Consider the following 17,458-nt stretch of genomic DNA (forward strand, 5'->3'; position numbering starts at 1 on the left):
CACACAAAGGCATGTCTGCTCTGTGTGTACATTCTGTACTTTGCGGTGTGCGATGACGTAGATTGCGTGCGCCAAAATACAGCGACCCACGTGAGCGGCTGTCGCAGCGTTGTAGACACACACAGCTAGCAAAAGTAGCCATGGCTGCTGTTGGCACCTGTGGAGAGTGGTTTGTTTCTACCTGCGACAAGAAACTCGTCGCAGTTCACACCAAACAAGCCAGGTTGGTGAAGCCAGAGGTTTGACACTGGGGAATTAACTTTTTATTGTTACGTGTGTTTGTTTTGTTTTGGGCTGTTGCTGCTAGTTAGCTGTGTTTGCTAGCTAGCAGTCCTCAAGCCAGGTATGGAAAGTCTGGACAAGCATGGGGGAAAGGTTCTGGGAATTTCCAGCTCTTTATAAGTTTGAAAATTGCACAACAGTTTGGAAAAGTATGGGGAAAAACTACTGTTGAACTGTCCAGATATACATGTGACATAATCTGCCAAAATCATCTCACATAGTGTGACATTTGTTGCTGTGAGGAATATCCTTCATCTATAGAGTATATATGGCAGAGTTAGGTGAGGCAAGATGGCTCTAAGTCATACTGGACACCAGATAAAATATTCAAATCAAAAGCAATTAAGGTCTTGAAGAAGTCTGGGATTATGAAATTGACACTTTGACTTAGGGCTGGGCGATATGGACCAAAAATCATATCTTGGTATTTTTAGGCTGAATGGCGATACACGATATATATCTCGGTATTTTCTACGAAGTGGGCTAAATGTTCAGTTGTAAGTAGGGCTGGGCGATATGGACAAAATCAAATATCACAATATTTTGTACCAAATACCTCGATATCGATATTGCGACAATATTGTAGGGATGACTATTGGTGCTTTCACAAAATATTTACACAATGAGATTATTGATAAATAATCATCAGTAATGTGGATATAATGACTAAGTGGGTAAAGGCAAATAACAGAACAGCTAGAACAGTCTGGTAAATTCAGAAAATGACATCACTTTACTGTAATGCAGCCTTTAAAACCAGGAAAAGACACTTATGCCATATCACGATATTACCATATCCAAAATCTAAGACGATATCTAGTCTCATATCAGGATATCGATATATTGCCCGGCCCTACTTTGACTCGGAATCAAATGCCTCACTTTTTCTTCCCTGCTTTATTTCAGAGAGCCGTTTGTGTTCGACTGCAGCACGGCTGAGAAGAGGCCGAAGGACACAGAGACTGACAACAAAAGGTGAGACTAGACGGTTTCTGCTCCTTTCTTTCTGAGTCGGCTGGTTGTCAGGTGAACGCTGAAGTCTTACATTACCGTGAGTGTGATGTGTCGCCTTTTGCAAAGTCCCTGTTCTGTTTCTGGAGAGATGCAACATCAATGAATAGTAATAATATTGAACTTTCTTTACATAGCACTTATTTAAAAGCAGAGTTTACAAAGTGCTACATATAAAAATAGGGGATATAGCACAAGATATGGAATAAAAATGAATCCAGAAAGGGCACAAGAGAAAAAGATAAAAATGAACCCGAATAAAAGCGTAAAAGACACATTAAGGTAACTAATTACATAAAAGACAGTCTAAACCAGTGATTCTCAACCTTTTTCATATCAAGGACCCTACTTTAGTCCACATTAGAGCCACGGACCCCCATTTGATGAGATTTTGCCCCTCGGACCCAAATCTGAGAATATTTTTATTGTTAGATATGATTTTGTCCAGAATTCCATGACTATCTGTATTGTAGGTAGAGAGATAACAGTTTATGATCAAAACAGTCATTCTTCTACATTCTCTAATTGTGTTAATTTCTTGTAAATGAAATAATGGTGAAGTTTAACAATTCATCAGTTTGCTGGGGACCCCCTGGAACCCCCTCAAGGACCCCTGGTGGTCCCCGGACCCCACGTTGAGAACCACTGGTCTAAACTATAAAAGTTAGTCTTGAGCAGAGATTTAAACGATTACACCGATACTAGAGTTTCTTGGGCAGGACGTGTTAAATTCAGCTGACAGATGAATAGATTGTTTATTACGCGCTTTGATTTTAATAGCTGTGTCTTATATCTTCTGTTGTCAGCGATGGTTCGGAAGAGACGGGAAACGACAAAATCCTGGCCTTCGCCGTCTCTCCGTCTGGAAAGCTGGCGGCGCTGACTGATGACACCAAGCGACTGGTTCTGTTCCGCTGCCAGCCGTCATGGCAGTGTGTCAGCACCAGGTACAGGACCCGTCCCACAGGGAGATACCTTCTGTCCACCAGCCTCCGTGCCTGGTGCATCACAAACTTCACCAGCCGCTTTTTGAACAGAAAGGGGCTTCTAAGTGATGGTTAGCTACCTGCCAGAGTGGAAAAACTTGCTCTACTGCTGCAAAGCATTTGGCTGTGGCAGGTGTTCATGTCCCACCCTAGATACAGGGTTCCTACTCAGGTCTGGAAAGTCTGGAAAAGTATTAAAAATGAATTTGATCATTTCCAGGTCTTGAATAGTTTGGGAATTTGAAAAAAATGTCTGGAAAAGTATGGAAAATGTTGCGGTTCAGGTCTGATACACACATAATTCTAGCTTTTATGTTGTTGTAGAGCCACTTTGAGTCCACAGTTTTTGTTGATGTGAAGAATAATGTTCAGATAGAGGAACGCTCTTATTACCCAGCCGCTGTCAGCATGCATTATATCAAATACCCACCAAAATTAAATCCGGTCAAGGACATAGGGTCTGGGAAAAATATGAAATTTTAAAATGGAAAGCGTGTAGGAACCCTGCCAATCATCTCACATATTCTGATATTTGTCGCTGTGAAGAACAATCTTCATCTATACAGTGATATGACCTAGTTAGCAGGGGCAAGATGTCTATCTGCGGAAATCATATTGAACACCAGACAAAATCTTCAACACAAATCAAGGTCTGGAAAAAGTATGGAATTGAAAATGTGTAGGAACCCTGTAGATACTGGTATTTAAATGCTTACTTATTAAAGGTGCAGTAAGCAAGATTTTTCCACCCCATAGCACAAAATGAGCATAATATATCTGCAGGGGTTTGAGAGGATAACTGATCCAGGTGCAGGCCTGTACTCTGTTTTTTTTTTTTTAACAAAAACTTCTACCGGTTGCCAATAGAGATGAATAGAAGCCATAAATTACTTAATTCCCCTTTTAATTTTTTTCTTTCTTGAGGATTTTTGGCTAATCTACTGGCATGGGTTTGGAAAATCCCATAATGCAGGATAGATGGAGGGTGGGGGGGTTTGTGCAGTGGCTGTCATCCTAAAAAAAAAAAAGATGTGAACTGGACTTCCCACCGTACTTCCAAAGCAACAAGCTTGTACTTGGATGTTTTACCTGCTAGTCATTGACATTATGTATGGCTACACTTATAAAACTGTGTGTGTGTGTGTGTGTGTGTGTGTGTGTATCCCAGGTGGGTGGTGCGGAGGTGCACCTCTCTGGTGTTCAGCGAGGCGGAGGAGGAGCTGCTGGCGGCGGACAAGTCAGGAGACGTTTACTGTTTCTCCGTGCTGGAGCCGCAGAGGGACGGAGAGCTGAAGCTGGGACATCTGTCCATGCTGCTGGCCATAGTAAGGAGGGCTGGGCCAAATGGACAGATCACAATAACCTAAAAAAAAAAAAAAAAAGATAATCCTGATTATTTTGCTAAATATTGTGATCACGATTATTGATTGCAATTATTGGTAACACTTTATAATAACCATCATTAATAAATGGTAAATTGATAGTTAATTAAACTTTAGTTAATAGTTATTTTACTGTTAACAAACAATGAAATGATCATTAATAATGTTTACTAATTATTAGTAATGCTATAATTTATGTTATTTTATCATTCGTTTGTGTAATATAAAATCATTTGTTTATAAATTATATATTGTGTCATAGCTTTTTACCCTTTTTACCGTCTCTTATCAGCTATGATACAATATATCATTTATAAACAAATGATTTTATATTACACAAACTAATGATAAAATAACATAAATTATAGCATTACTAATAATTAGTAAACATTATTAATGATCATTTCATTGTTTGTTAACAGTAAAATAACTATTAACTAAAGTTTAATTAACTATCAATTTACCATTTATTAATGATGGTTATTATAAAGTGTTACCCAATTATTTGTCCAGAAAGTCTTGTTTCAACTCTTACTGTCTTATTGTGGTCTGGGAATTAAAACAGGATTTTCTTCTCTAACGCTGGGGCCAACCTGTTCTTTTCCACTTTGCTTGTCTCTACATTTTTCCAAAGATGGTCTATGTAACGTTTCTCTGCTGCGTCTCCATCTTAACTTTTGTTTGCAGTCACATGCTTCACGTTAGGGCTGGGCGATATGGTTGAAATCAATATCATGATAATCATAAGGATTTTTCTCGATATTAATACATATCATGATATGGTTCATGTATGCAAAATCACGTTAAATAATCAAATTAATGTTCATCTCATTGAACCGAATGGTGATGTTAGGTGTGATGTCAAACAAAACAGAAATATTCAAATAATATTCCTACCATACCTCATTTTATGAGTTTTTAAGTAAAATTTGCTTGTCATCATCAATTTAGACAGCAGAAATGTGTGTCACGATATCAAAATATCTTCATACCATCACGACATGATTCCACTGAAAGACGATAAACGATAATATTGAATTATCGCCCAGACCTACTTCACGTTGAGCATTCAAAGGCTGTGATTGGTCAGGCAGAATGGAAGCACTTGATACACCACACTGGGACTTTCAGCATCTGCAAACGTATGGAAAATCACATGTGAAATAATCAAATTGCTGTTTGTCACATTGAACTGCACAGTAATATGAAGTGTGATCAAACTGTAATTTTCAAGTAACATTCACTAACTTGTTTAATTTGTGAGAGATCAACATCCATTTAAATAATTGTACATCACGATTACTCAATATCATCATTAGTGTGCTTGCTGTAAGCGAAGCACACTAATTTTGTTAGTAAAGACAAAAAAAATTAAAGTAGTTTAATTTTTATCTTATTATCTTGTTTCTTCGAGATATGGTTCTATTCAAAGGTGATGAATGATGATATTGAATTATCGCCGAGCCCGATGCCGCGTTAGAATCATGGAAAATGAACGGATCCATTTCAATTCTATAGTGTGAAGTTTTAGTCGAATTCAGGTCTTTTTGCACAGTGATAAAGTGTGAAAAAAATAAAAGGCAAAAAAAAAAAAACGATGAAAGAATGCCGCATTTCAGTTGTTAGGAATTGTTTCTTTTGTTGTAACTTTGTCAGGAACTTCACTGTAAGACTTCAGACTCATTTCGTATTCACAAATCGTTCATTTATCTAAACCGCTCGCTGTTTAGATATGTAAAACATGTAGATATGAAACTCAGAAGCCTGACAGTGTGTGGGGGGAGACTTTAACTATTGCCTGTACTATTTTTTCCCTGCTCTACCGGCACCTGACAACTGAGACCCAGTCTGGTTAAAACATATTTGTGTGTGGTATTGTCTAAAACAGTTTGTCTGCTGTATTTCAGGCCCTGACGCCCAGCGACAGGTACGTCATCACAGCAGACCGAGACGAGAAGATCAGAGTCAGCCACCTCAAGTCTGCTTACAACATCCAGTCATTCTGCCTCGGACATCTAGAGTGAGTCAATTAAAAGGAAAAATCCACTCTAAAACACTTAAGGCACTCTTCAAAAAACGGTTATTGGCGATGTACCTTTGCATTTCTGGGTCAATTTTGTTGTTTGGTGGTGTGTTTTTATTGTTCTCATGGATAACTGGCCGAGTGTAGATGATGTGATACAATGTTGAGATATAGGGCTTGATATAGGTTTGATATAGGGCTGGAACAATCAATCGAAATTTTAGCGAAATCGCAATTAGGCATGGGACAATATGAAAATATCATGTCACGGTTATCCTGGCCAAAATAATTGCGATTCACGATATTATCCCGATAATCATCAAAATATGCTTATAACTCCTAAAATGGCACTAAAACATACTGGAATCACTTTACCTTACATTTTGTTAAGAAATATTTTTATTGCATCATAGGACACATATCTTTTTTTGTGAACATCCTTTTTAGTGAAAAACAAACAAGGACAGATTCAGACTCTCAGATATCCAAGCATTCACATGGTTAGTTATGTGTTGTAAATGCACAGTAAATGAATAACTTGTTTTGAGGATGTTCACGCTCATGTGAGGATATTCACGATTATCCCGATAATGGAAATTCACCAAGATAAAATTATCTTCAGTGTTTTCATCGCGATAAAAGATAAAAATCTTATATCCTCCCATCCGTGCATCCCTAATGCCCGTTCTCTGGGGGTTGTCGAAAGGCATTCTGGGAAATGTAGGAACTCACTAAGTGAAGTAGACGAGGCAGGTTGAGCGAAAGTGGGAACAGCAAAAAAAAAAAAAAGTAAATTACAACACTTCATCACAAAATAACTCCTGGAACGCACTGAACATCACAGACTGATGATAGACTGATGATTGATGGAAGGTGTGAGTGTGTAGAAATGAATGAATGTGAAGCAGGACGGTGCTGGGAAAAAAACCAGCATGTGTGCTCTGTCGGTTTTCCCTGGATAAATGAAGTTTGGTCTCATCATGATCTGTTCCTGTTTTTTTTTCCCTCTTCCTGTCAGGTTTGTCAGCGCTCTGTTGATCCCGTCAGGCCATCCACAGTGGCTCCTCTCTGGATCAGGGGTACGTGTGTTTCCCAGGTTCTTTCAAAATTAATTCACACACACACACACACACACACACACAATATACAGAGTTTCATGTTCTCAGTTTAATAGTCTTAGAAGTTGGAAGGAGGTCATGTTTTCAAACAAACAGATTTGGTTGAAATTTGGCAGACAGATCACCCTTTACCCAAGGATCAGTTCATTAGATTTTGGTTGTGATTTGGATCTGGGATTTCAAGAGATGATTTTCGGGGTTTTTTTAGCCATTACTGTTATGCTGCATTCGTGTGCCGGTGGGAAAGTCTGACATCTGGGACTTCCAAATCAGCTGCTAAACAGACATCATATTCACATGCTATTTTGCTAGAAAATCAAACCCGGAAGACAAACGATAAACAAACATAACCCGTCACGGAGGCTTTGAAAGTTGGAGAATTGTCTGGAAAAGTCTGGAACGTCTGGTAATGGATGGAAAAGGAATTTGGTCTTACCAGGTCTTGATAAGTTTGATACACATTTTCTGTGGTTTAGACGCTCACATATTCTAAGGAATAGTTTTCATCTCTAGAGTGATACGGCAGAGTTAGTAGGGAAAGACGACTATCTGTATAAATCATACTGAACACCAAAATCCTCCCAAAAAAATTAAGGTCTTGAAAATGCCTAGAAATTTGAAACCGTGTAGGAACCCCAACTTCTGTGATGGAAGATGGGGGATTTGAAAGAAAAACCTGTAGCCTTCTCTGCTTCCACTCCCACTGATTTAATGGGACAAAAGTTCAAGTCGTTTGACGAGGCAAAGATCTGGAGTTTACATCAGAGAAAATAGAACCTGATGTGTGAACTGTGTGTGTGTGTGTGTGTGTGTGTGTGTCAGGATGGGACGGTGAAGCTGTGGGAGTACGAGTCGGGCCGTAAGCTGCAGAGCTGGGACCTGGGAGAGCTTGGAGACGCGGCGGGCTCCGAGGCCGACAAGCAGAAGGTAAACATGTTTCGTTCACTACTACTACAGCTGCTGTCCAGACAGAGACCTGGTGTTTTTAAAAATCAACTTTTCAGGGCGTCCCGGTGGATCAGTGGTCTAAGGTCCCAGGGTTTGAATCCGGGGGAGACAACACGCGAACCTTCTCTCTCCCAGTCTTTCCTGTCGATCTTTGCTTTGAACTGTCATATAAAGCCGAAAATGCCCCAAAAAAATCTACCGACCAAAATTAGTTTTTGAAGGCCGATGCTGATCCCAATATTTTTTGTATCGAAGGTGCTGGGATTCAGTACCATGTGCCCAAAAAATTCCAAGTATTCAGTGTTTCCCGCAGAATTTTCTTCTTCAAGTCAGGGTGGAAAATCCTCTGAAACAGCATTTAGGCCATCATGGGACACTAAAACTCTCCACTGAAACACAGACTGATGAAATGATTTTAGTGTCAGCAGCTCTTTCAGACGGGGAGACCTACCACACCGACTCAAAATATCAGCAAACTGAGAGCCAACTCAGAACCCTGCCCTACCTGTAATGTCTCTTTCTATCCTCTTTTTGGACACTTGATATGTTTGCGTCCCTGCAAATAAACTAACAGCCCCAGTGTTATTGTGAAACAGTGCTCCTGTGTTATTAACATTACCCCCCCCCCGGTCCTGCAAAGTCCCCCTGGCCTCCCCTCTGGTCCAGCACAGTGGAAACGGATGGGTCTTCTTCACAGCGACGTTCCTCAGCAGCTTATTATGGAAACATCAGCTGTGCTCTCTTTAAAGCCTTCACCAGCTCGTAAATCCCGCCTGTTCTTCCCAGAGCGGTAAAGAGGAAGGGTGGCACTGACAGACAGGAGTCAGATATTTGTGGCAGTTCACTATCTTTGCAGTATTTCAGTATTTTTTGTTCTTCATTGACTATGGATCGGTCTCCCTCCATTCGTTCGTTTGTTAGTCACACTGTAATGTTGACTTTGTGCCGCTAGGGGGCGGCATTGACAATGAATGGGGACTCAGTGGTAAAGCAGGTCATACAGTTAAAGTTATCATACAATGTGGGGGACAGTGAATGGGGACTCAGTGGTAAAGCAGGTCATACAGTTAAAGTTATCATACAATGTGGGGGACAGTGAATGGGGACTCAGTGGTAAAGCAATACAGCTAAAGTTATCATAGGTAACATAATAGTCTACACACGCTACACACTTGGAGACATCAGACTGGGTTGATGTGTTGAAGTGAGAGTCAATGGAGAATTTTTGGGCAAACCTCTAACCACAAGACACTGTAGTTATTGTCCAGTTGTTGGACTGTTGTTCTGTTATTGCATCATCACTGCACTACCACTGTGCTGTCAGTGTTGACTACTTATATCATATTACCACTTACCTACTGTGCAATACCATATATCACTTATCATTTAGCATTTATATTATTCATAACACTCACGCTCCTGGTGTTGTGTGTTATATTGTATATTGTATTATAAATTGTATTGTAGTGTACATTGTGTAATGTACGGATTGTATTTATTGCGTATTGTAGTATTTTGTACTGTATTGAGTAAAAACAGGACAATTACAGTTACTACATTTCATGATATAACTTGTAAGCCTAATTCTGAGGCGAGTAGGCAACAGAAATATATGGTCAATCTGTCCTTTCATTGTCCCATACCAAAATGCTTATACAATTTCACTCATATTTCAAGTTCACTCAGCAATCACTGACTGACTCAAGGGTGGAACTACATCACTGGTGGGGACAACATGTTTACTATTTGCTTGTTGATTTCTCATTTTTTAGTTTTGTCCCCGCTGTTAAAAACTTCACCAAATGACTTGAAGGTCTTGAAAATGTGATTTGTTGACCGTGTAAGAGGTTTTTCTTTCCTATTTTCTATTACATAATCCATCATTTTAAATTACACAAATATTGTATTTTCCCCTAATATGACTGTACTTCTGTTGCTTCCCTCTGGTGACAGTGAAGAGGCAAAACAAAATTTACGGCAGATTGGGAGTCAATCTGGAGGCGAGCGATGATCTCTTTCTTCCAGAATGGATAATGAATAATTGTGTAATTTAATTTAAAATGATGTATGACATTCAGTGCAGCAGTATGTCTCTGCAAGCTGTTTTTAAATGTATTTTTGAAAACAATGCCGACAAACAAGAATGTCAATCTCATTTTCAGTCAAGATTGAACCTACTGACTCTTTCCTTTATAGGGCAGAAAGGATCGGCCCCCTTTCATTCCTTTGTTCGTTCATCACACACGATATCACACACACCACAGATGAGGATTCTGGCTAAACATGAGGGAATGATGTATGTTACCACTGCATTTCCCTGTTTTCAGTATTACACTGATTGAACCAAAGGGGGGCGCTCAAAACAACATATTTTAACTGATTGGCCATGAGGGGGACTGCATCGTTTATGAGAGAGGACACGTTTACTGTTGTTAATTTTGCATATTAAATGAGTAAGAAAAGTCACTATGCAGCCATCACACCATAGTTGGATTTTTGTGAATTTTGTGATGTTAAAAGTTTCTGTCCTCTTTCTGGCTCTGTGTGACTTTTATTTGAAACTGCCTGGATGGTGTTTCTTACTTTTTTTTTTTATGCCAGCACACAGCAAAGGCAATAAATATCAACCTGTTTCTTTCTTTTCTTCTTTCACTCCCTCCTTCCTTCCTCCCTTCCTTCCCAGAAGTCGGCTGTGTGCCGGATCGCCTGCTCTCCTGACGGTCGCCACATCGCTGTGCAGTGTGAGCGGTCAGTATCTGTCAGAACAGGAACCGGGCACTTTATTCAGATGGACAGGAATCCATCTTGGCGCCGTTGGTGCAGAGTTTACATGTACAAATAGCAGAGCTGGGGACTCGAGTCACATGACGTGGACTCGAGTCAGACTGGGCCCGGGGTTTGTTTTTGTTTTATTGGCCGTGCAGAAGAGATGTAAGCAGCTCTGTAGTGAGGAGATTTTGGTCAGAACTGATCAGTATGATGTGAAAGTAGGATCCGGGTCGAAAATGGCCGGAGTTACAGTATGTTTTAAGGCGTGTAAAGGTCAGAGTAGGGCTGCAACTAACGATTATTTTCATAGTCGATTAATCTGTGGATTATTTTCTCGATTAATCGATTAGTTGTTTGGTCTATAAAATGTCAGAAAATGGTGAAAAATGTGGATCAGTGTTTCCCAAAGCCCAAGATGACGTCCTCAAATGTCTTGTTTTGTCCACAACCCAAAGATATTCAGTTTACTGTCATAGAGGAGTAAAGAAACCAGAAAATATTCACATTTAAGAAGCTGGAATCTGAGAATTTTGACTTATTTTTCTTAAAAAATGACTCAAACCGATTAATCGATTATCAAAATCGTTGGCAATTAATTTAATAGTTGACAACTAATCGATTCATCGATTCATCGTTGCACCTCTAGGTCAGAGCCACAGAACCCCAACAAAACTCCTGTGACCAGAGAATGATCATGAAAAGATCATGAGGTTAGAGATCTGTGAAGGGACGAGGCGCTGCTGCCGGGTAAAACTTTTACATGTCGACATTAGAGCTGAACAGTTAATCGAAAAAAAAAAATCAAAATCGCAACATGAACTAAGAGAGAGGAGCGTCCAAATTGGATTTCTCAACAAGGTGTTTTAGAGCTGCAGGTAATCTTTGGTCCATGAATCATGTACAATATTGGGTTCATCAGACTCAAACTCAGTAAATCCTGCACACTGACATCTATTCTTTATTTGAACAAAAACACTTTTCTTTAAACATTTTAAAGTTCTAAAAAATGTATGGCTAGAAAAAAAAATGACGTGAATCGCAGTTTAAATCGCAATTGCAATATTCTGTCAAACAATCGCAATTAGATTTTTTTTTGTCAATATCTTCCAGCCCTAGTCCAGTGGTTCTCAACGTGGGGTCCGGGGACCACCGGGGGTCCTTGAGGGGGTTCCAGGGGGTCCCCAGCAAATTGATGAATTGTTAAACTTCAGCATTATTTCATTTACAAGAAGTTAACACAATTAGATAGTCATGGAGTTCTGGACAAAATCATATCCAACAATAAAAATATTCTCAGGTTTGGATCCAAGACACAAAATCTCATCAAATGGGGGTCCGTGGCCCTAATGTGGACTAAATTAGGGGTCCTTGATATGAAAAAGGTTGAGAATCACTGCCCTAGTCAACATCAATGACTCTACAATCACTTGGTGTGGACTTGGATTTGTGTCAACTTTGGCTTTCCAAGTTTCATTTGAGATCCCACCTTTTTTTTTTTTTTTTACACTTACTACTGTTGCTGTGAATGCGAGCCGTCACAGAAGCTATTTTTACCTTTTGACACGGCAGTGAAACGTCGGCTAGTTTAAAGCTATTATTGCCTCAGATCGTAAAGTGTATTTTTGGATATACAGTGGAACTGTGTGTGTGTGTGTGTGCGGATGTTTGCTGTTGCAGGGTCAGTATGGAGTTCATCAGGCTGCAGATAACACATGTAGGTGACACTCAGTGTAGGTCAGACGTAAAGAGGAGCAGAGATTGTGTGTTTATTAGAGCTGCAATCATTAATCGATTAATTGTCAACTATTAAATGAATCGCCAACTATTTTGATAATCGATTAATCGGTTTGAGTAATTTTTTAAGAAAAATAAGTCAAAATTCTCTGATTCCAGCCTCTTAAATGTGAATATTGTCTTGTTTCTTTACTCCTCTATGACAGTAAACTGAATATCTTTGGGTTGTGGACAAAACAAGACATTTGAGGACGTCATCTTGGGCTTTGGGAAACACTGATCCACATTTTTCACCATTTTCTGACATTTTATAGACCAAACAACTAATCGATTAATCGAGAAAATAATCGACAGATTAATCGACAATGAAAATAGTTGTTAGTTGCAGCCCTAGTGTTTATGTGCTGATAAAGGCTGCAGGTGGCTGTATGAGGTCAAGCAAAATGGAGACTATTATATAAATGCAACTGCTGTCAGATGAAAAAAACGGGCTGATTTTGCCCCACTGTATTCTTGAAGCTGCACTTGCACTTGAAACCGTATTTTCTTAATAGTCAATGCGTTACGTTTTTTATTTGACATCATGGCTGTTGGATTAGTGCTTGGCAGTCAGAGCTGAATTTCTCTCTTCAAACAACCAATCAGCTAATCGATCACGTGTTTCCCTTCCCTGTGTCTCCAGAGTAGCGGCGGTGCAGTTCTTCGGCGTGGAGCGGGGGGTGGAGGAGGGGCTGGTGCCGAGCTGCAGGCTGACCCTGCCCCACTCTGCCCTGGACGTGACCTTCGACCTCCAGGGCCGCCTCTGGGTGCTGACGGACTGCAGCGCCGCGCCGCTCCAGATCTACACACACACACGAGACAGCTGGGAGGTAGAGTGTAATTAGTTCATACAGATTTACAGCAATATTCCACTTAGTTTTAACATGGGGGTTGTTCGGCTCTTGACATGAAAAGCAACCAACTACTTTCAACTGACTGGGTCCAACGGTTTAGAACGTAATTTCGCCGAATAGCATTTTTATTGATAGAAGAGAACATAGTGGAGGGATACCATTTAGGAGAGATAGTTCCTGTTTGGGGAGACCGGATCTACTTTTATTTTAAAATACAAATTTTAGTGTAAAGCGAGAACAGAAATGCAAAATGACGATGGACCCAGGATGCTTTGTTGTCTTAAAAGCAGAATCTGTTGTTGAATCTGAACAGGTGTGCAACAGTTTTATTGTTTAAAATTCATCCAGTTCAAATACAGTCTTTGCTGTCACTAATCTAAATTGATCAGGTGTGTAACAACACATTATGTAATAACACCGCATTATGTAATAACACGACAAAATGTAATACATTTTCACTTCATTATGTAATAACACCCGCATTTTGTAATAATCTGCCGCATTTTGTAATACACAGCTTGAACGCAATATGTAATAAATTTCCCTGCATTTTGTAAAAAATTATTACATATTGCGGTGTGTGTGTGTGTGTGTGTGTGTGTGTGTGTGTGTGTGTGTGTGTGTGTGTGTGTCTCCTGACATTTGTCTCTATGAACCCTCAAGTACAGTTTCTATTAAGCTAAGGAATACAGTGACACTTAATGTAGTTTTGACCAATGAAAGATACTAATCTACTGAACTAATAGTATCTTTTTAAAATGAATTTTGAGTCAGTAGGATTCATGCTAGAATGCATAAAATAAACATTGTTGTTATAATGTTAACGATTTTTATGAATGAAGACATCCATTTTGGTTGGTTATTACATAATGCACAATATTATTACATTTTCATAAAAAAAAAGTGCAACTCCCGTATTTTGTAATAACCACCGCAATATGTAATAATTTATTACAAAATGCGGGGACATTTATTACATATTGCGTTCAGGCTGTGTATTACAAAATGCGGCAGATTATTACATAATGAAGTGATAATTTATTACATTTTGTGGAGTTATTACATAATGCGGTGTTATTACATAATGCGTTGTTACAAGGTGTGCATTTTATTTTATTGTTTAAAATTCATCCAATTCAAATACAGTCTTTGCTGTCACTAATCTAAATTAGTGAAAAAATGCACTCCTCAGTTGGCTTATGCTCATAGTTTTCACCAACAGTTGATTTGTTTTGTTGCATGCACAGTCACTTTTAAAGGCCATTGTGTAAGTGCATACACACACACACACACACACACACACACACTTATTTAGTCCCACTCACAAACCCCCTGTTTTGTGCTCCATCTAGTTTGATGCTGAGAGTCCTGATTTTACCAGAGTGACTGAAGCCCTCAGGCCACACTGGGAGACACTTCAGGGTGAGTCATCTCTCTCTCTCTCTCTCTCTCTCTCTCTGTCACACACACACACACACACACACTCCTCCACGTGGCCTTTTCACCTCTCATCAGTGCGTCTTCTGCATCCTGCACCTCTCATCACCTTCCCACTCGCTCTCTAAAGAACAGAAATAACCCGAGGTGTCGCTCCCCCGCCCGTCTGCCGCCACTCCGAAGCAGGTTGACAAAGGCTGCAGGCGTTTACTGAAGCAGGTGTTAGTTCATTATCATTTGTTCCACCAACGTAACGACTGTAACTCTGTTTGACTTGGAGTGGATTTGTTGCACTCAATCAAAACTGACTTCTTCTACTGTTTACACTTATCGCAAGTTGCTGAGGATGAGAGTGCCAACTAAATCAATAAAATGCTAAATGTAAACAAAAAGTTTCATTCCAAATAGGGATGCCGCGATCGATCGGCCAGCAATCGGAATCGGCCGATATTCAGTATAAATATGAGATCGGAGGATTCCGATAATGCTTTAGAGTCGCCAATTGCAAAAACCGATCGATGACGCAAAACACGTGAGCCATTTCTCAGCGGAGTTGGTGTCATTGTCACATGCTAACTCACCTCAAAACATGTGGCGGTGTGGATGTTAATTAAAAACACAAATCTTCATGGACAACCAGCAACGTCACAGTCCGTCACGCCCGCTACTTCCCCTCATTTAATTCTCTGCTTATTTAATGCATCAATTCATCGCATGCCATGTGCATTTGTTTACATACAGGGTGTCCACGGGGTCTTAAAAAGTATTAAAAGGTAATAAATCAATTTACTGAAAATTAAGGCCCTTAAAAAGTATTAAAAAAATTCTTAATCGCCATTTTATGAGTATTAAATTTTGTACCTATTTTTTCAATGTAAATAGCCTATTTGTCCAAAGAGTTTGTGTGCTAAAAGTTTCCGTGAATTTATTTATTTTGCTCCTCACAACTACAACAACAAGCTACAACCGGAAACATTAATGTTAAAAAGTTAAGAGACGATTTTGGGATTCTTCTGTGTAGGCTGTCACTAAGTGGAAAGTACTATGGGAAGTGAATGGGAAAGAGAGCAAAGCATGCAAAGACCACAGAGATTTTTGTTAATGACTGTGTTGTGTGTGTGTGTGTGCGTGCGTGCGTGTGTGAGTGTGTTATTGTTATTACTTTTAATAAACTTTGCCTTTGGGTTAGTCAATTTATTCTCTTGAGCTTTGTTTGTTTGGATCTGCAGTACTTTGTCTCCTCTTGTCCCTTTTTATATCTGTGACCTGTCCATATTGTAGAGAGTTTTTAATGTTTTCGGATTGTCAGTCAGTCCGTCCGTCCGTCCGTCCCATTCTCGTGAACTCGATATCTCACGAACACCTTGAGGGAATTTCTTCAAATTTGGCACAAACGTCCACTTGGACTCAAGGATGAACTGATTAGAATTTGGTGGTCAAAGGTCAAGGTCACTGTGACCTCACAAAAGACGTTTTTGGCCATAACTCAAGAATTCATACGCTAGTTATGACAAAATTTCACACAAATGTCTAATGACATTTGTGGATAAAATGGAAGGATAAAATAATGAAGTGATGACATTTTATATCCAAAAGTTCAAAGGTCAACTTCACTGTGACATCATAATGTTTCGCTCACCACTGTAGCTAAGAAAACGATCTTGGGTCATTCTACAAAAACGGTGGAAGTGCTGTCACTTACTTTTGCAGACACCAAAATCCTTTAAGTTGACCTAATAATCACATTAATTATATATGTTCAATAAATAAAGACATAAAGGCATACAACCACAAGGCGGTTATTTCTAGTTTCCATTCATTTTAGCTTGAAGATTTCATAAATGCTTGCAACATGTGGTTGTATGCACTAAATCAGAGTAAAAAACTATTGTCTTGTTGTAAATATATAGTAGGCGCACCTCATATAACTGAAAAAACATTAGATGGCGGAACTCCCAAAAACTTGTTACATAATGTTCAATAATAAAACAGAATAAGACCATATTTTATATTAATGGTAAACATCAGGCTAACGTGTTTCGGCATCTGACAAGCTTTATTACAACTTCATCACTTAGCCAAGTTGTAATAAAGCTTGTTATGTGCCGAAATGCATTAGCCTGACATTGACCATTAATAAAAATATGGTACAATTGAAGTTGGGTCTTATCTGTTACCAAGTCTCTCTCTCTCTCTCTCTCTCTCCTACCCCCCCCCCCCCCCCCCCCCCCCCCCCCCCCACAGCCTCTGCCGGGGACGAGAGCCGCTTCCAGCACCTCTACAAAGTGAACTTCGACAACACGGCGTCGTACCTGCAGAAGAAGCAGCAGCGGCTGGAGCAGCAGAAGAGCCACTGGGGGAAGAAGAGAGCGGCGGGCGAGCGGCCGAAGGCGGCCAACGGTAAAAAGACCAAGAAGGAGAAGGCAGGAGCTCAGCCTCAACCGTCGGAGTGAACGAACAATTTAGGAAGGAGTGACATTATTTACTTTTTTTTTTTGTTGAGTTGAATGTGTGCGGTTGATGAAGAATGAGAAGCATCACATGGCCTGCATAGATGTATTTTTATGTTTGACGGGAAATTATTTGATTTTTAATAATAAACATTTTGGCAAACACTTTAAACTGAGCTTTCTCTTTCCTTTTGAAGTCATTCCATGTTAAGATTCAACTTTTTTTGCGCTGTAGCATTTGCTATCTTGTGATTCATGCAATATCAACTCTGCGATTGTGTGGAACATTTCACATGCGACCCTCTTTTTGCGAACGTAGCATCCTTTCCTCAGATTCACTGTTTATCGCCTCATTCCCTTTCTGTCCAAATACTATACTTGCTCCTTTTGCCCTGTGTATGCTGTGAGAGAGAGAGCAGAGAGAG

The 17,458-nt window shown here is 39.7% G+C and overlaps 1 protein-coding gene across 2 annotated transcripts; it reads left to right on the plus strand.

The window, feature by feature from the left end:
• Nucleotides 1–116: 116 nt before the first annotated feature.
• On the plus strand, nt 117–17,188 carry wdr4 (WD repeat domain 4). 2 transcript variants are annotated; one of them, XM_071513286.1, is made up of 11 exons: nt 117–223; nt 1,189–1,257; nt 2,100–2,240; nt 3,448–3,604; nt 5,569–5,681; nt 6,703–6,763; nt 7,625–7,729; nt 10,434–10,498; nt 12,936–13,122; nt 14,499–14,568; nt 16,828–17,188. In XM_071513286.1, the coding sequence occupies exons 1-11, from the start codon at nt 141–143 to the stop codon at nt 17,034–17,036; spliced, it is 1,260 nt and encodes a 419-aa protein (XP_071369387.1). In that variant the 5' UTR covers nt 117–140; the 3' UTR covers nt 17,037–17,188. The 2 variants fall into 2 exon arrangements, with proteins under 2 accessions (XP_071369387.1, XP_071369388.1); XM_071513287.1 differs by having other exon boundaries at nt 10,437–10,498.
• Nucleotides 17,189–17,458: the final 270 nt, after the last annotated feature.

Source organism: Centroberyx affinis, unplaced genomic scaffold, assembly GCF_046629955.1.
Source record: "Centroberyx affinis isolate AG114_WGS23_722 - 3 ecotype Tasmania unplaced genomic scaffold, CSIRO-AGI_Caff_v1 ptg006947l_1, whole genome shotgun sequence".
Classification (NCBI taxonomy): Eukaryota; Metazoa; Chordata; class Actinopteri; order Beryciformes; family Berycidae; genus Centroberyx; species Centroberyx affinis.

Coding starts and splice junctions, on each gene's coding strand:
- wdr4 (XM_071513286.1), top strand. CDS start 141: ATGGCTGCTGTTGGCACCTGTGGAGAGTGGTTTGTTTCTACCTGCGAC. Junction 1,258..2,099: donor ACAGAGACTGACAACAAAAG/GTGAGACTAGAC, acceptor TTCTGTTGTCAG/CGATGGTTCGGAAGAGACGG. Junction 7,730..10,433: donor CCGAGGCCGACAAGCAGAAG/GTAAACATGTTT, acceptor CTTCCTTCCCAG/AAGTCGGCTGTGTGCCGGAT.